The following is a 19,781-nucleotide window of genomic DNA, read 5'->3' as shown; positions in this document are numbered from 1 at the left end:
TGCCACTAACATTTGCCCTTTTGTCCAGATGCCATTATAGTCACCTTCCCCCTTTCCCATATTGGTTCTAATATTTTTCCCCTTCACTTTTTCTTAGAGCACATTTCTAGATTTACATGAGATCTCAAGTCCTTTTAGAAGGGTAACAGATTTTACATTTATTAAAAAATTAGATATTTATATAAATTTGAAAACATTAAATTTCACAAAAGCCTTTTCTCTACTAGCAAATGTCCTCTTGGTAGCAGAAAACAAGGTAACCATTCTTCATCACATACTTTTGATTGTGTTGCTTTCCGCAGATTGGAAAGTTGCACAGTGAATTGGATATGGTGAAAATGAATGTGAGAGTGATGTCTGCAATATTGATGGAGAATATTCCTGGGTCTGAAAACCGCGAAGACATAGAGCTTCTGCAGGTATAGTATGATTTCATGGACAGTCAGCCACAGTCTTTTAAGGTGTCTTCTATCTCAAGACTCTAAGAATAATATCATCTAGTTCATCTTCAGTGATTTCTAAACTTAACAAGGAGATGCAAGGATGACTTTATCATGAATGTAATAGTTACTTAAGCATGGTTCTTACTCTCTTACAATGAATAATTTAACAACATTAAATCATTTATAGCCTTAGTCGTATACAATCTCTGTTACTGTTTTAAATATGTACAGGTTGCTTCTATATCCATTTGCTCAATAAATGGACTGAGTAACAACAGTGGTGGTAAAGGATATAGAACTGAGGAGGCTATTCTAGTCCCCAAGGAATTTCTGTCTAGTGAGCAAGATTGTTTTGTCAACAACCAGTTTAAATAAAGTATTGTAGGGATCCCTGGGTGGCGCAGCGGTTTGGCGCCTGCCTTTGGCCCAGGGCGCCATCCTGGAGACCCGGGATCGAATCCCACGTCGGGCTCCTGGTGCATGGAGCCTGCTTCTCCCTCTGCCTGTGTCTCTGCCCCCCCGCCTCTGTGTGACTATCATAAATAAATAAATAAAATCTTAAAAAAAAATAAAGTATTGTAGGTGCTGCAATAGAAATTTATCATACATTTGGGATCCGGGGTGAGGGCAGGGAGAATGGTGAGGGTTTTGGAGAGATTTAGATGAAGGCAGTGCTCCTGCTGTTGGAGGAAGACATGAATGGTGCATTTGGACTTGTATGAGCATGTGAGGAAAACCACAAATGGTTCGTTATTACTGAAACCATGGCCTTCCCAGACGTTTCCCTGTGTCTGTGCATCCATATACTCTTCCCTCTAATAGTTCTCAATTTTAAATTTTAACACAAACTTTAACACATTAACTTTAGAAAGTGGTGGGGAGGGGAGGAATCAGTTTCTAAGTCTTTTTCTTCCAACAAGTTATAGAATCTTACCCTATTTTTACTTTTCTCTGCCTCCCACTCCCGGCTGCTCACGTTGCTGTTATCTTTCCTTTAACTTCGTAGACTGTTAGTAGATAATGTCTTTCTTGATCATTGCTTATTTGAGAAATAGTAAAAATTTCTCTTTCAGCATTACTCCTTGAATATCTTGCTGTGTCATTAATTATCACTAGTGGTAAACTTTGGGTGTTTTCATGTCCAAAAATGTCTTTTTTTGCTGCTGCTATTAAGTTTGATTAGACACAGAATTCTCACTGCAAAATTCTTAAGTCCATCCAAGATACTGCTCCATTGTTCTTTTGTACCCAGTGGTGGTGATGAGAAGTAGGAGTTTGATTCTTGAGTCTTTTATAGCGTTTTTTTTTTCTTTTTGTATGTATGAGTTCTGTTTACCTTACTATTTCTGAAATTCCACTATACTGTGTGTAGGGGGATGTATGTGCATATATGCGTTTCCTTTATCCTGTGTAGTATTTGATAAGCCTTTTTGCCCTATCAATATCTGTGTATCTTAATTCTGGGAAATTCTCAGCTCTTTAGGTATTTCTTTTCTACCATGTGATCTCTTCATATGCAACTTCTCTTAGATGATGAAACTTCCAGTTGTATTTTTCTAATCTCTCAACATTTTTTCTTGTACTTTTCATCTCTTAATTCTTTCATGTTGTAATTCTAGGCAAGTTTCTCCATTCTGTGTACTTCTCTGAAACTTGCACATCAGTTTGTCTCTTCAGCCCTTCTAATGAACATTTTATTTCAAAAATTATATTTTCTTGGGATGTCTGGGTGTCACAAGTCTGTTAAGCATCCAACTCTTGATTTCGGTTCAGGTCATGATCTTGGGGTCATGAGATCCAGCCCTGCATGGAGCTCTGCATTCAGCAGACGTTCTGCTTGAGATTCTCTCCCTCTATTGCTCCTCTCCTTCTTTCTATCTCAAATAAATCTTTAAAAACTTGTTTTCTTAATCAGTCTGGATTTTTGTAACTTTTTCTTCATAGATATGCTTTCCTCTTCTATTTTTCTAAGGATAGTAATTATTTTTTGGTTGCTTTTTCCCTTTGCTCTTTGGATTCTTGTTCCTTGAATGCACATTCTTCATCATTTCTTTCAGTCATATTCCTCAGGTATCTGCTAGATTGGTGATTGTGAGCTCGTTTTTGTGTGAAGTTCCCTGGCAGCAGTTGGCATTCTCTGTGACCCAGCTCACCTGGGTGCTGAGGATAAGATGCAATCACAGCAGCATATGCTTGGTACCATTTTTAGAGTGTGCAAGATTGGTAGGGGATGATGCTGGATGGGATATATGGGTAGCTGATCTTCTGAGTTATACACTTCCTACTTTTCCTGCATGCTAATTCCTGTGGCCATGTCTGAAAAATACTATCTGTCCCATATTCTTGCTTTGATATTTAATTTTTAAATTTTAGTTAACATGCTTGTTACACATCGTGAGTCACAAAATTTATTATCTGTAAAAGCCTTTAATTGTGGATTTTTTAAAAAAGGATTACTACATAGGAACTACATTTAAGGGATCCCTGGGTGGCACAGCGGTTTGGTGCCTGCCTTTGGCCCAGGGCGCGATCCTCGAGACCCGGGATCAAATCCCACGTTGGGCTCCCGGTGCATGGAGCCTGCTTCTCCCTCTGCCTGTGTCTCTGCCTCTCTCTCTCTCTCTCTTTCTCTCTCTCTCTCTCTGCATGACTATCATAAATAAAAATTAAAAAAAAAAAAACTTAAAAAAAAAACTACATTTAATGATTAATTTTCCTTTTAACCTCCTAATAGGATATATTAATATTACCTTTGCTGGTTAAGTATCCCCTTAGCTCTTGATGTTCCAGTAACTGAAATAATACCTTGTCTCTGCCCCAAGCATTGCTCCCACCTGGTAAGAGATACTCCCATCTCAGTTCTCAAATGGAGAGGTGTGGGCCTGCTTGTTCTGCTTGGTTGTTTCACTGCTGTACCTCTTAGGTGTCTGTTGGCTGCCCCTTGTGCCATCTTGTTCTAGCCTCTGTAGTCTCTAGGCATGGAGCATCCTTCATTTTCCATCCATGTTCTGCAGCATTACTGCTTATGGGCAGCCTTGGATGTCCTGCATTATGCTTTCCCCTAACCCAGAAGTTGGCAAACTGTGGCCAGTGGGCCACATGTAGGCTTTGGTTTATTTTTGTGCCACCCATGAACTCAATGTTTTTAAAATTTTAAAAACGTTGTTAAAAAAGTTTCTCAAGCTATATCTGCAAGCCTACTTCCAGAGATCACTAAGGAATCAGATATACCTCTTAAGGAACTCTGTACCACTCCCCACCCACTATTACTGGATTTGAGTCTGTGGTACCTCTCAGGGACACAGGGATAAAAAGAGCATTTAAAACCACAGCTTGAGAACATAAAGCTCCAGGTGAGGAGTGGTAAGATCTGGTCTATACAGGTTATTGAGGACCTTATATACCATGCTAGAGTGGGCTTTCACTCTGATGGCAGAAGGGAACCATAAAGGGATAGAAGATGAAGGGCAATATAACCAGATACAATTTTAGAAAGATGCATCTGGTGACATTGAGATAAGTGCTAAAGAAGTGATTCTAAGAAATGGTTGAAGACAACCTTTACCACTTACACTACATTGTACTACATTCTAAGAGAGAAATGATCTCTGTGATCAAATAAGTTTGCAAGTCTGCCTATTACATTTCTCCTCTCAGAGATTCATAAAGCTTCTTAATGTACTAAAGATGCCTAAGACTCTTTGTTTAACCCAACATTTACAAATGTATTTGACCAAAGAATCCCCATTTGCTGAACATGTTAACATCTGACAGATTGGGCTGATGAGCCTAATATGCTTTGAGAAACAAATCAATATTTTGGATCAGTGGCTGCAAGTACATTATTTTTAGAATATTTTACATAGGAAAATTACATGATTTTGCTAAGGATTCTTGGGGTTCTTGGCCTTGGACAAATCACTTACTATCATTGGACTTCATTTCTATACATATAACTTAAAGAGCTAAGAGGATACTTAACCAACAAAGATAATATATCCTATTAGGTTAAAAGGAAAATTAATCATTAAATGTAGTTCCTATGTAGTTAGTAATCCTTTTTTAAAAATCCACAATTGAAGGCTTTTACAGAAAATAAATTTTGTGACTCAGGATGTATAACAAGCATGTTAACTAAATTTAAAAATTAAATATCAAAGCAAGAATATGGGACAGATAGTATTTTTCAGAAATGGCCACAGCAGTATTTCTAATGCCACATGGTCTTCCCAGGCCTTTCAGAGCTTCTAAAGCAACATGATTTATGATTTTTCTCCCCTCTTCATCCATTTGTGGCAAGCAGTCCCTCATTAAAAACATACAGTGAAGCATCCCATTCGAATATGTGAATCCAGCTTTGTGTGTGCTGTCCTGGAGTACACTGAAATGCCTTTTTGTGTCAGTCTTTGGGTGCAGATGTTTGGTTGCATTTTGCAAGGATAATGCTAATACGCTGTTTCGATGCCAGAGTTTAGGGCTGTGTGTTGCCTTGAATAACAAGGAGACTTGGGGTATAAATCAACATTAGAATACCACTCATGGCCCATTGGAGTTGAATGGGTTCTGGCACCTGATCAGTTTTACGGAGGCCTTTGATTGTGTAACTTTATTTTTCTTTTTGTTTTTCATTAGTAACACATAGGGATCTCATGAGGAGTGCTATTCTTATATGCTTTTGACAAGAATTGGAATTTTTTCGTGTACTCTCAATTACTCAGAAAACTATTTCTCTTCTCATAACATTTCTGACACCAAGTGGGTGAGGTTCCACCACGCACACACATTAAACAGCTCTAACACTAACTACCCAGAGTTAGCACAGACCCCACAGGGTCAGGGCTCAGTCCCACAAGACCATCCCCACTTCATTCAGATGCTTGTTGCAGATCTGGGTATTCTATACTTTGGACCAATAAGCTGTAAACTTGGGATTCTTACAACCCCCTCCTTGGGTTGGACTGTTTGCTAGAATGCCTCACAGAACTCAGGGAAACATATATATGTGCTGCTTTATTATAGAGGCTGTTACAAAGGATACAGATAAACAGTCAGGGAAGAGATACATAGGATGAGGTCCAAAAGGGTTCCAAAGTGCTTGCTACAGGAGCTCTTGTACCCATGGACTTGGAATGTGATTGAGTCACCCAGGCGCCCCCTCATTCTTTCTTGAAAGCTGAGGCATATATGTTAAAATAGTATTATATCGTGTCCAGCATTTTTTTTTTTTTTAGGTATTTTGTCTTCAGGAAAGTTTTTAGGATCTTGAGCTGGAAACTGCTGGAAACCAAAAACTGTACAGCATGCTTTTTCTAAAAATTGAGATAAAATTTACATGGTAAAGAATTACCCGGTGTTCCTGGGTGGCTCAGTTGGTTAAGTGTCTACCTTTGGCTCAGGTCACGTCCCACATCTATATATAGCTTTTTAAAAGGTAAACTACCTCATGTCATCCTTCCTTGGAACCCTCCAGTGGCTTCCCATCACACTTGGAAAAAAAAAAACAAAAAAACCCAACCTCCTTATTCTGGCTACAAAGCCCTCCCTGATCAGCTCCTGCCCCCTTCTCCTTCCACAATACATGCAGCTCTTCTTATTGGTCCATGTACACTGGCCACCCTCCTGGTCCTTGGACACACCAGGTTTGTTCTTGCTGGGGAGTATTTCATGCTTGACCATCATGTTTCCCTAACAGCCAGCTTTTTTTCCTCACTCTCAACTTAGTCTTACCTCCTCTGAGAAGCCTTTCCTGACTTTCCAGGCTTTAGACTCTGGGCTTTTGTCTCCTGCCCCTTCACCATTTCATCTTCTACCTAGGCTTCAAAGCTTGTCTTGAATATTTATTCAGCTGCCTTTGCTTAATAGAATGGAAACTCCACAAAGATTATCTCCCCTATTGCTCAGGTTCTGGCTTCTAGAGCAATGCCTGCCATAATGGACTTACTCAGTAAAAATATCTTTGATAAATTAATGTTTTTTCCCCTAAGTTTTGTGTGGTTTAAAATAAAAAACTTTGGGGCACCTGGGTGTCTCATTTGGTTAAGCATCTGCCTTTGGCTCAGGTCACAATCCCAGAGTCCTGGGATTGAGCCCCCCACGTTGGGGATCCCTGCTTAGCAAGGAGTCTGCTTCCCCTTTGCCCCTATCCCCACCCACCTCCACTCATGCTTACTCTCTCATACTCAAACAAAATCTTAAAAAAAAAATAAAATACTTAGCCTTGCTGTGAGAGACCGTGTCTTCATTTCTTTTTTCTCAATTAGATAGCAAGTTGTCCAAATAGCATTTACTAACAATTCATACTAACTCCATTACTTTTAAACACTCCTTCATTGTATTTTATATTCTAATACAAGGGCATCTTTCTGGAGGCTGTTCTGTTTGTTTGATCTGTTTATTCTGCCCTTTGTTGGTATCATGCTATTTTAATGATCCTAAGTATGTAATTTCATGCCTTTGTAGGGTATGTTAGTGAAACATGTGGCATACTCAGTTTGGATAAGAGGAGAGTTTAATCAAGGTACTATTTATTCAGCAAGATATTGCAGGATTTAGGGAGACCACAGGTGCTAGCTCACTATCCTGTGCTACTAACTCATATCCATAGGCATAAATAGGCAAGAGGGAAGTTTTGCCAGAACCCAAAAGAAAGAATGATGGAGAAAAGCAGCCTTGAGAGTAGAGGTGCTTTTGGTGGAAGGATTAGAGGGGGAAAAATATAGCCAGATCTCCCTCTCTTTCCTTCCTTCCATTTCCTGCCAGTGCATGCTGCTTGTGAACTCAATCACAAGTGAGAGGGCAAGGGACCTGGTGATATGTTCCCTGCAGGCCATGCCCCAGAGCAGAGAGTGTGGGTGGTGAATTTGGAGGGTAAAAGGCATTCAACACATAAGAAAACTCTAAAAAAAAAAAAAAAATTCATTGGCTTTTCTTATACAGTATACCAGTGGTCACAGTCTTATGCAATTTGTTAATGTTAAAACAGGCCTCTGTATTTGGAATCTCTTCCTGTTTTGTCTGTGGGTATTTACCTGCTACCAACTGTTCTGTTTTGGGAGAGTTGTTTTTTGTTTTGTTTTTTGAGCCTGTTCCCTGTCTGTGTTCTTCCATCTGAAATCTGGTATATTTGAATTCCCTTTTCTCTTCTTCCAGGCCAGTCTACACAGTTATATCCTGAAGCTCCTGCTCTTTGTTAGACTTCCAGGCAGTAAAACTATTGTATAGTGGGCACCTTCCCCTGCTGCCATATTCTCATGGCCTTTGACCTTCATTGGGGTGGAAACTGGATTTCATTTCATCTCAGTGTTGTGATGAATCAAAAGTGTCTGCTCCAGTCACAGAGATGAAATATAGCATGAGTCTTGCCTTTGCTTTCTTAGCATTTTACACTTGGCTTAGAGCTACTTTACTCTTAACCTTGAATATCTGACTTCCCTGTACCTCTCATTTCAGTCTCCTCTTGTTTTTGCCTAGCCCTAGTAGGGCAATGAAAAAAAGAGAATGTTTTAGTCTTCTGTAGAAGAAAACAAGTTCTGATTTAAGAGTACAACTGGAGAAAGCCTTAGTCTTGCTTAGTAGATAAGTTTATAATTAGGTGAATTTAAAATTTCATCTCATAAGGATAATTTGTTACCAGTTGGGAGGAAAAAAAAAAACAATAAAATGTCCTTCAGTGGGGATGCCTGGGTGGCTCAGTGGTTGAGCATCTGCCTTTGGCTCAAGTCATGATCCTGCGGTCCTGGGATCAAGTCCTGCATCAGGCTCCCTGCAGGGAGCCTGCTTCTATCTCTGCCTGTGTCTCTGCCTGTGTTTCTCATGAATAGATAAATAAAATTGTAAAAAAAAAAAAATTCTTCATTGGACACTCTTACTGTCTTTACCATTTAGAAACTTGTAGAAGGAACTTTGAGTGTCTCTGAGATCATCTCCCTTCCTTTACAGAAAGGGGATGATCTGCCCACACAGTGGCAAGTCATGGAGCTGGGGGGAGAGCCTTGTTCTCCTAAACCTATATTCTATCCATTTACCAACTTCTCATTTTGAGCCCAGAATCAACTTTCTAGGATGGGTGGCTAACCTATAGCCACCTATACTATTCTAGCCAGGTTGGAAGCAACCTGAAGGCAGTAACCAAGTCATATGCTTCTAAACCCATACAGTTTATGCATGTTTATGGTACATGCTTTGACACTGAATGAGTTCACTAAGTACCTGCTGAATTGAATAGATCGATGCTCTTTGTTGAGGAATTAATGATTTAGGGCAAAAGAGCTAAGGAGTTACTGAAGACAAAGACTTTTGGGGAAATCTTGAAAATATTTGGTTAGGAAAAAGGAGGATTCTACTAAATTAATTTGCTATTCACTCAGCTGACCTCTTGTGTAAGGAAAAGGACTACAAGCAGGTGACACAGAACTGTTTGGTTTTAGGGTGAGGGGTAGTTTTTTATTTTATTTTATTTTTTTGCAGATAGAGACATTTTCTAAGGGCTCCTGTAGTCTGAGTGAGGAGGATTGAGAGGGAGGAAATATGTTATGGGCTGATAATAGGAGTATCACCCTACAGATATTATTTCCAAAGACGGCTTGCAAGAAACCCATTTTTCCCCCATTTTCACTTTTTCAGAGGAGATGTTCAGGCACTCCGATTTTTCTTTTTATTAAGTTGCACTATGTTGCTGAACGTGGGCTGGTTATGGTTGGAGTTGAAAGTGCAAAAGGATCTCCTTCCTTAATTCTTGAGTCCTCTGTGGGGGACTAGGAACCATCTGGATGTCAGAAGAGACTCTTAATGAGCTCTTTTTGTTTTGCTCCAAAGACTTTTGAATTGATTGTTAAATTCCCTTGAACTGAGAAGTCTACCTTTGCTTTGATATGATATTTCAGGGGGCAGTTCCAGGGGCTCTGTGATGGACATATGCACCAGCAGCTGTTACTCTGTGTTTTGACTGTCTCCTTCTGGCTCCCCACATCCACAGCCCTGCAGGTGCCTGCCGTGGGGAACTTCTGACCCATCCTCTTGGTTCATGGTGCTTGATCTAGGCTCTTTCCAGGTGGCGTGGCCCTCCTCTGAGACGAACATCAATTGCAAAGATCAGAGTGGGCTGGCTTTTGAAGAGGTTTTACAGATTCTGCTCTGCAAACCTGCTGAGAAATATGGTGTTCCTTTCATGTTTCCATTCCATCTGTCTTTAGAGAGGGCAAAGGGAGGGTCGTCTTGTGACCGAGGGCTATTGATGTTGGCTGCAAATTTCATTTCAAATTAATTTCTACATTTTTGTCATGGGCATCTAACAGCCATTGTATTTCCTTGATCTTGACATTGCTCTAGCAAGGCTGCTAGTGAATAAGAAGGAGAATAATTTCATTACATTCACTAATGGAAAAGTTCTCATTCATCATGGGGATTATATTAAACATGTTCTTTGTTCTTTCCTCAGTATAATATTGGGTCCTGAGTAAAGGTGTATTACATGATTATATTAGCTGTTAAATTTCCATTGATACTTCCTTATGCAGTTTATACATTTATTGACTACCTGCTGTATGCCAGACACTATGGGGTTTCAGCTTTACCATTTCCTATTTTTATAACAACCTGCAAGATAGTCATTATCCTTGTTTTTTAGATATGTAAAAAACAAAACTGAATCTAAAATTTAACTAAATCCCATATCAGGAATGCATATGGGAGAGGCCTTTGGTCTACTGAGTCTAAAATCTGTTCTCTTGGGTTGCCTGGGTGGCTCAGTGGTTAAGCATTTGCCTTAGGCTCAGGGCATTATCCCAGATTTTTGGGATTGAGTTCTGCATCGGGCTCCCCACAGGGAGCCTGCTTCTCCCTCTGCCTGTGTCTCTGCCTTTCTCTCTGTATCTCTCATGAATAAATAAATAAAATCATTTAAAAAAATAAAGTCTGTTCTCTTTGTATTCCAGGAGGCCATATGTAAGCCAAATTTAGCTTACCACCTGTCTTTGTTTTATTAGGATATGGCCGCACCTACTTATTTGCATGTTATCCATGGTTGCTCTCATGTTATAATGGCAGAGTTGGGTAGTTCTTTTTCTCTGACAGAGAACATATGGTCCAAGAGTATATTTAATACTCTCTGAGCTTTTAAGAAAAAGTTAACCAACCCCTGCTGATAGTGGCCACATCATTAGCAAATAGGACAGTTTTTCTGGCTGCAGATTGTGGTTACAAAACCCAGAATCTATCCTTTATCTGTCCATATGGCTTTTTTCCTTTTTATTTCCTTTTATCTTCTAAATATTTTTGTTAGAATTCTATAGAGGGTAGTGGCTTTTACCTCTGAGTCCAAATGCCAGTTATTAATGGTTTGATTAATTTATTTGGAGATTTCCTGTCAGGGCTCTTGTAATAGATGGTTTGAGATTCTAAATGGTTTAGCCAGCTCTAAGTTTTTCAGTGGGTCTGTCTTTCTTGAGGAGAAACGAGTCAGATAATGGAATAGTATGATGATATAGGAAGTTCTGTCACTCTCGTTTTGAGAGTGTACTTAATGTATTATTACATTTACAAATTCTAGCTGAGGTGAATTTAAAGAAACATGAATATTAATTTTATGCTCCTCAGGCTTGCCTATAAGGATATAAGTGTAAGGCAGCAGTTTTCAAATTGCCCATGTACATAAGAAACACCTCAGATGCTTACTTGAAAAAACAAAAAAAGTAGATTCCCAGATCCTCAGCCCTGGAGATTCTGAATGAGTGGGTCGGCTGTAGGTACTCCTGATGCTCATGAGGAAAAGTTAGTTTGAGGAGTACAGTCCGGGCTTACTGCAGTGACTCTAGGTAGTCCAAACAAGGATAGCATCCCTGACTTTTTTTTTTTTTATTTTGTTTCCGTTTACCTTGGAATGTGATGTTGTAATTGTAAACTTTATTTAAGTAAAATGTAATAGGAAAATTATGCCACTATAAATGTATTTTAACTACTACTTTCTTCTACCACTAATAGTGACAGTGAGCATTTTGTGTTTTATGTGGTGCTTTATAGTCATAGAGTTCCTCATTATACATATCTCATTTGCTTTTTATGTCATCCCTTGAGGTAGATGTGGCAACTAGTATAACTTCCATTTATCAAATGTGGAACCTGAGATTTAGAAAACAAGTGATTTCTATATTCTGCAACTTGTGAGCAGTACCTCATATACCAGTTATAATTTCTAGTCATTTGTTCTGTGCAGTGTACCATAGTATCCTTATAATACTGTTTTGGTTTTTTAGAGGAAAATATAATCATGTGTAACTCATTACCTTCTGATAAGGATAAGCTGTACATAAATACTTTGGTAATCTCCCATAAGTAACTCATGATGGAAGTGATCAACCAGCATTTACAGATTGGCCAGTTTCTTTATAGAACTTCTCTAGCATGGAAAAAGAAATTTTTCTCCTTTCTTTGACAGAAACTTTATAAGACAAGTCGAGAGATGCAGGAGAGGATCATGGACCTGCTCATAGTGGTGGAGAATGAAGACGTAACCATGGAGCTGATTCAAGTGAATGAGGATTTGAATAACGCCCTCCTTGGATGTGAGAGGTGAGCTGATGTGTACCCTCCTCAACCTCCTCCAAGTCTGGTTCCCCCCTCCCCCGTGGCTTGGCATTCTTATGAGAGTGCCTACTGGGTAAACATTCAGTTAGGATCAGGAACAGCTTGAAGACAAGCCTGCCTTCCTTCCAAGATCGGGAATGTGGTCCTGGCCTTCTGGGAGCTTGTGATATGGCTTGCACAAATGAGAGCACATCTGAGCAGTGCCAGTAGCATTCTTGGGCATTCTCAGGCAGTGTAAACATCTGACCATAGCAGGGCCTGGATCTTATTCACTTGATCATGTCTGCACAACTCAGTGGAGACTCAAATAGATGAACAGTATAAACAAAGCATCTTAGTAAAAGTGAGGTTTGTCCTAAGTTTGAGATGGACAAGGACATAAAACAGTACAGAGGGGAGAGGAGGATATTTTATATGACGAAAGTAGTCTATACAAAACGAGAGCAGTAGTGAGGACATTTTGTATATGAATATTTCTTTTTAAATTTCTATTCAGAAAAGTAAGAAGGCAAGATTTTAAATATTTATCATTTGTCACTAACATTTTAGTGTTTTTCCAACATTTTTTGTAGCTATGATCATGTAAAGGACATACACTTTTGTTTCTCTCAATTTTATTCACAAGTATTTACGTAACCCTATGTTTTAAGTCCTTTTGATAATGTTATTGTTTTTTAAGATTCTGCTGATTCATTTGAGAGAGTGAGTGAGTGCACAAGCCAGGGAAGAGGGAGAGGGAGAAGCAGACTCCTCACTGATTAGGGAGCCCGATGTGGGGCTCAATCCTAGGACCCCGGAATCATGACCTGAGCCAAAGGCAGTCACTTAACTGACTGAGCCACACAGGTGCCCAAAATGTCTTTATTTTTGGAGAATCCCTTCTAAAATATCTAAGGGTGAAATATCATAAAGTCTATAATTTTAAATATTTTAGCAAAAAATATATAAATATGGCAAAAAAATGCACCATTACTAAATTTAGCTGATGAATGGGATGTTCATTATGCTGTTCTCTTTACTTTCCTGTAAGTTTGAACTTTTCCTAATAAGTTAAAGCAAATGAATCTGAGTTAACAGTTAATGTCACCTATCTCAAACAACTTATTTCAGTGCTTTTAAAAAAAAAAGTTGTACATAAATGCACCCAGAGATCTATTATTAGGAACCTGAAAAAAGAAAAACCCATAGCTCCAGGCAAATCTCATGGTCTCTTTCCAAAACTATCCTGGGACTTCCTGTTACAGTAATTCTAGAGCATCTGAGCTCCCCATACTTTTTCTAGGTCCTCATTTCTCAGTAGGAGTGGTGTTGATAATTTAGGTGAGGCAGTTTTCCCATGTGTGGACCCTGCTTAGTGGTTCCTATGGGAAATAGAATAGGGCTGGACTTAAAAAAAAAAAAAATTCAAATCTTGATGATTTCCAAGAAAATTGCTAAAGTAAGCAATTGTAAGACTTAGGTTTGTTCCTGTCTCTTAATTTCTTCCTCCTCCTCATTAACATCACGCTGAGCCTTTTAACTTATTGACTAGAGTTTTTTTCTGTTCATCATGAGTGAACCAAGAGAATCAGTGAAATAAAACCTCCATCTTTTACATACTGCCTATCAGAGACTGCAACTATTCATATGAAGAGATGACCGTGTGTTGACTGAGCAAGTGAGCTCAGCGACTGGTATTGTCTGAGCACTGAACAAACTCAAATTCTTGCCTCTTATTTTCTGTGGCATAAATCTTAGTAAGTGGAAAAATAGCTCAGAAAAACTACATGGCTGTCAGCAGAGTGCTGCCTTCTGGTTTTCGTCTTGGGAAATTCTATTACAAACCATTATGACCACGGACTAAAAGCTTTTTTTTTTTTTTTTAAGATTTTATTTACTTATTCATGAGAGACACAGAGAGGCAGAGACACAGGCAGAGGGAGAAGCAGGCTCCCTGTAGGGAGCCTGACGTGGGACTCCATCCAGGGTCTCCAGGATCAGGCCCTGGGCTGAAGGCGGCGCTAAACTGCTGAGCAACCCGGGCTGCCCTAAAAGCTTCTTCTGAAGGGGGATGTGTGTTTTTTGGATCTAGATATCAGGAGATTGGGTTACTTCTGTGAATGGCTCATTCTTTTTTTTTTTTTTTTAATTAATTTATTTATTTTATGATAGTCACAGAGAGAGAGAGAGAGAGAGAGAGAGAGAGAGAGAGAGAAGGGGGCAGAGACATAGGCAGAGGGAGAAGCAGGCTCCATGCACCAGGAGTCCGATGTGGGATTCGATCCCGGGTCTCCAGGATCGCGCCCTGGGCCAAAGGCAGGCGCCCAGCCGCTGCGCCACCCAGGGATCCCATGAATGGCTCATTCTGATTCTGCTTTGAACCATGTGTGCCAGAAACAACTGCAGTCATTTGTGGGACAGAAACACTTAAGATTCAGACAAATGTTTTGTGTCTAGAAAAGCTGGTAGTCTTGGTGTATTAGTTTCCTATAGCTGCTGTAACAAATTATCACAAATTTAGTGGTTTAAAACAGCATAAAATTACTATCCTACAGACCTGTAAGAGTCTGAAATGGCTCTCACTGGGCTAACATCGAGGTGTCAATAGGGGTATGTCCTTTTTTTTTTTTTTTTAAGATTTTATTTATTCATGAGAGACACAGAGAAAGAAAGAGAGGCAGAGACATAGGCAGAGAGAGAAGCAGGCTCCATGCAGGGAGTGTGATGTGGGACTGGATTCCGGACTCCAGGATCATATCCTGAGGCAAAGGCAGGCACTAAACTGCTGAGCCACCCAGGGTCCTGGGTATGTTCCTTTTTAAAGGCTCTTGAGGAAAATCCATTTGCTTAACTTTTGCAGCTTCTAGAGGCTGCCCACTGTCCGTGGCTCATGATCCCTTTCTACCATCTTCAAAGCCAACATCATCCAGTTTAGTTTTTCTTATATTAGATCATTCTTGCTGCTTCTTCTGTCTCCCTCTTCACATTTAAGGACCTTTATGGTTATATTGCTGGGCTGTATACTCTGTTAAGGCAACCTTCCATTTGCCATCCAATTGTACAATTGTATAAAACAGTTGTACATAAATGCACCCAAAGATCTATAATTGGGAACCTGAAAAAAGAAAATAAAAAACCATAGCTCATAACTTATTCACTGATCTAATGACTAGGATATAGATATCTTGGAAGGGAAGGAGCTTCATTCTGTTCATCCCAGTCTGTTCCCCAAAGATTCACACCCATCCACATAGAAAATGCATTTACCCTATGCCAACATCCCCCAGAGTTTCTGCTCATTACATCTAGGGAAGAGTTGTGCAAATAAGGAAACAGAAGTTTGTTACTCAAGGCTTGATCTGTGAGGGTTGTCCATACTTAGCACATAACTAATGTACAAAAAGCCAATGCCATAAGGAGGTAGAAGAAAGCATGTGTTTGGAAAGGGAAAAATCCTTAAACCTAAGTGCATGTTCTAATTTAGTCTAAGCTTTTTTAAATGTTGAGGTTCATGGAGCCGATGTGTCAAAATACTGTATGTTTCTAAAGCAACTCCTAGTTTGCAAAGCATTTCCACATTCATCCACCTGTATTATCTTTCTAGGGGTCGCCTCTGAGAATAACTTTCTGAGGAAATGCTTCAAATGCTGCTATTCTCTTTTAGCAGATATAGAACTGAGGATCATAAATTATATCCATGATCCTATAGTTATGTGATAATAAAGCTGACACTCTATCCTTGGACTACTGCCTTCAACTTCATTATTCTCTCAGACCTATTGTTTATCTATCTGCTCCTCTTTTATTCCCAGTGTATAAGCAATGCAAAACTTAAATTGTAAAAGGTCAGTATTTTTAGTAGATATCAGCTATCTTATAAAAATGAAGATAAAGAGTGAAAATATGTTAAATGTATTTGAATTTTTATGGAACATTACTTATAACGGCAGGGTTGGAAACAATTTAAATATTTGAGATTAAGAGTAGTTAAATGTGGGGGCTCCTGGGTGGTTCAGTTGGTTAAGTGTCTACCTTTGGCTCAGGTCATGATCTCAGGGTCTTGGGATCGAGTCCCACATTGGGCTCCACACTCAGCAGGGAGTCTGTTCTTCTCTCTTTGCCTCTCCCCTTCCTCATGCTTGCTAGCTCGCTACCCTCACACTTGCTTGCTCTCTCAAATGGATAAGTAAAATCTGGAAAAAAAAAAAAAAAAAGGTTGTTAAATGTGTGCTACGTTTATAAGGTAAAATAGGCACCCACTAAAAATTGCATTTCTGAGTAACTGGAAAAATGCTCACAACATACTTGAATTAGGATACAGAACTGTGTGAAGTATAATTGCAACAATTTTAAAAATAGATTAATTTACAGAAAAAGATACCAAAAGGAAATACATCATGATGTTAACAGGGACCATTTCTAGATGATGGAACTGCTACTAGTTTGCGGGTTTTTTTTTTTTTTTTTTTAAGATTTCATTTATTTGAGAGAGCAAGTGCATGAGTGGGGGGAAGGGCGGAGGAGAGAGAGAGAGAGAGAACTTCAAGCAGACTCTGCATCCAACTTGGAGCCTGATGTGGGGCTTGATCTCATGACCCTGAAATCATGACCCAAGCTGAAATCAAGAGTCAGACGCTCAACCAACTGAGTCACCCAGGCACCCCATTACTAGTTTTTATTACGTATTCCTTTTTTAAAAAATATTTTATTTATTCATGAGAGACACAGAGAGAGAGAGAGGCAGAGACACAGGCAGAGGGGGAAGCAGGCTCCATGCAGGGAGCCCAACATGGGACTCGATCCTGGGTCTCCAGGATCATGCCCTGGGCTAAAGGTGGTGCTAAACCACTAAGCCACCAGGGCTGCCCTTATTATGTATTCCTTTTCTCAGTTTCCTCTAAAGACATTACTACCCCTATAAACTGGGAAAAAAAAAAATTTTTTTTTGAAAAAAGTTATTAAAGTACTTTATTGGGAGTTGATGGGGACAAGGCTGATTGTCTTTGTCTTTGTTCCTGGATATTAGAATGTAAATAATTTATTAAGGATCGTGGCATTTTCATATCTGTTTTCTTATTTTCTAATATTTATTTATTTGAGAGAGAGCATGAGCAGAGAGGGAGGGGCAGAGGAAGAGAGAGAAGCAGACTCCCCACTGAGCAGGAAGCCCAATGTGGAACTCAATCCCAGGACCCTGGGATCATGACCTGAGCCAAAAGCAGAGCCTTAACCAACTGAGCCACCCATATGCCCCTCATATCTGTTTTCTTTTAAATACTTATATTTTGCTAACTCTCAAAACAGATTCACTCGGAACCAACAAAGAATTTTGGAGCAAAATAGGAACCAGAGGGAAGATGCCAATGTAAGTGAAGAGAAATGCTTTAAAAAAAAAACAATTGAACATTTTACAAATTGTACAGTAGGGAATAATGCTTACCCTAAAGTCTTAAAACAGGAGATTTTGTTAATAATTTGGGGTGGTTTTGGTGGTGTAGAGTATTTGCCGTAACCTTGATGTTATTAAATTACTAATAAGAGGTCATAAGAAGATTGTCTAATCAGCTACTCGTGTAGATGGTGAGATGGGATTCGTATGAGTGTTGCCTATTGAATAAAGTGTTCTCCTTTGAGATACATCCAAATAGGATTTTCCTTTAAAAAAAAAAAAAAAAAGTCTCTAGGGAGAAAGCGATGATAAATTACCTAACACATTTTTTCTGAATTGTGTTTTTGTTTGCTTTGTTTTCAGACTTCCAGTGAACCTTCTGCCCCATCCTGTGATCTTTTAGACCTAAGGCCCAGTCCACCAATGCCCAGGGCTAGTCTGGGAGAACTCACCACCATGAATGCTCAGCTTTCAGACTTAAGTAAATAAGCACATGAGCCTTTTCAGACCAGCAGAAGAGCTTGATGTGGAACAGTTCTGCTTGGTTTCATGATTAAATGCAACCTGAGAAGGATTGAAGTCAGTTTAAATATCAGAGAACTGTATTAAGAGATATAGCTATTTCTTGGCAAATGGTTGGGTCAAACTCAGTAACGGGATGTATTGGCAGGGGTGGGGAGGATTAAGTCCCTGGAATTCGTTGAATTCACCTGGCCTGCTTTTATAGAGATAGTTCAACTTCATGACCAAACTTAAAACTACTCTGAGTCACACACTATATGACCTTTGGATTTCTCTGCTATGCTACAGCATTAAGTAAGGGAGTATTTGATGCAATAGAGAAAGTCAGGAATTAGGAGGACTGAGCTATATGGTGGTGAAATGTGCAGAGGAAAAAAACACAGGCTTTTGAGGTAGAAGTCTTCAAAATCCCCTTTTCAACCTTTTAGCTACCCAAACTTTGAGACTTTCCTACTTTGGAGTGTCTCACGTAGGATTATAGGAGGTTGAGATCTTGGGGAGGAGAGGGTAGAGCTCCATTTATGCCCTAGTTTTTTACTTTTGTACTCAACAAGACACAAAATCCCTTCCATTCTAGCTCAGTTTGGGATTTTTAGAAAACCCAATATAATAACATTTATTAACTTCACAGTATCCTCTCTTTGTGGCAGCATTTCTCTTTCCAGTTACCATTAACTGTCCTTTAATTTCTGTTAGAGTGAATGATTTTATGGTGGCAGAAATATGTTTTGTTTTTGTTTTTATTGTGGAAAATCAAACAGAACAACTGAATGACAATGTTTTAAAGCCAAACAAGTCCGTTTTGTGTTCTAGATTTCAGCTCTCCAGGTCCTGTTAGAACAAACAACTTGAAACCTAGTCTTCATCCACAGGTGGATTTGCTAGCCTTGGAAAATACAGAAACACCCCTGTAAGTATGTCCAGTAATACTCCAAAGATAATACCATCTCATTCTGATTCCTCATATATAAGAAAGCATAACAGAAGAGGAAAAGTAGAGACTTAAGAGTCGGGCAGTCCCAAGTTAGAATCTCAGCTCTGCGTTCAACCAGCTGCATGACCTTGGATGAGAAACTTCATGAATGTGAGCCTTCATTTTTCTTCTGAGAATACTTTCTAGGATTCTTGCAAAGATGCTTTGAGGTGCTGTATGTACCTCTTAATACAGTACTCAGTAGGTGATAAGCCTTCCATAAACTGTTTCTGTTATTTTTCAGTGGTAACAGGAGATGGGGGAAGAATAAGGGAAATTCAAATGACAAGGGAGTTAAAACAAATAATGGCCACACCAGTTATGGGGCACTTGCCATGTACCAGCCACTTTGCTAAGCTATGTTTGTTTATTCCATTTAATCTTGCAGAAGCTCTTGGACCTATGCTGTCATCATTATTCCCATTTTACAGGAGAAAAGGCTAAGATTAGTTTATACAGCTATGAAGTTACCAGGTCAAATGAACTGATAGTTCACTAAAAAGAGATTTACAAATGGCCCACAAACAGATGCAATGATGCTCAACCTTATTAATACTTACAGCAATATAAATTAAACTACAAAGACTTTCTGTTTTTAACCTTGCAGATTGGTAAGAGTCTGAATCTTTGTTAACATGCTTTATTGGCTATGGAAAGACAGATCCTATCACAAAATTATGCAGTTCTTATGAGGGGCAAGTGGCAATATCAATCACAATTATAAATGCATTTACTTTTGAACTCACCATCTCATTTCTAGGAATTCATACTCGTTTCTGCAAGATGAGATGTTTACAAGATTATTCTTGACAACATTTGGGCACAGCTAGTAACTGGAAATGACTCAAACATGCATCAGTTGTGGCCTAAATATCTACCCAATGTATTACCATAC

The 19,781-nt window shown here is 39.2% G+C and overlaps 1 protein-coding gene and 1 long non-coding RNA gene across 6 annotated transcripts in view; one reads left to right on the top strand and one right to left on the bottom strand.

Moving 5' to 3' along the window:
* TOM1L1 (target of myb1 like 1 membrane trafficking protein) overlaps window positions 1-19,781 on the top strand; it is a 49,477-nt gene that overhangs the window by 15,774 nt on the left and 13,922 nt on the right. For all 5 annotated transcript variants that reach the window (XM_072779977.1, XM_072779975.1, XM_072779974.1 and 2 more), the window contains 5 exons: window positions 303-419; window positions 11,875-12,008; window positions 17,307-17,367; window positions 17,755-17,872; window positions 18,727-18,823. In XM_072779977.1, coding sequence (XP_072636078.1) covers window positions 303-419; window positions 11,875-12,008; window positions 17,307-17,367; window positions 17,755-17,872; window positions 18,727-18,823 — 527 coding nt within the window. The remainder of the gene's footprint in view (window positions 1-302; window positions 420-11,874; window positions 12,009-17,306; window positions 17,368-17,754; window positions 17,873-18,726; window positions 18,824-19,781) is intronic.
* On the bottom strand, window positions 14,938-16,377 carry LOC140606493 (uncharacterized). Its single transcript, XR_012008818.1, has 2 exons — window positions 16,035-16,377; window positions 14,938-15,117 (listed from the first exon to the last, which is right to left on the bottom strand). It is a non-coding gene; the product is annotated as an uncharacterized lncRNA (long non-coding RNA).

The sequence above is a fragment of the Canis lupus genome, chromosome 16 (genome assembly GCF_048164855.1).
Source record: "Canis lupus baileyi chromosome 16, mCanLup2.hap1, whole genome shotgun sequence".
Classification (NCBI taxonomy): Eukaryota; Metazoa; Chordata; class Mammalia; order Carnivora; family Canidae; genus Canis; species Canis lupus.
The sequence above is the reverse complement of the archived record's forward strand: the minus strand, read 5'-3'. Positions and strand labels throughout refer to the sequence as shown.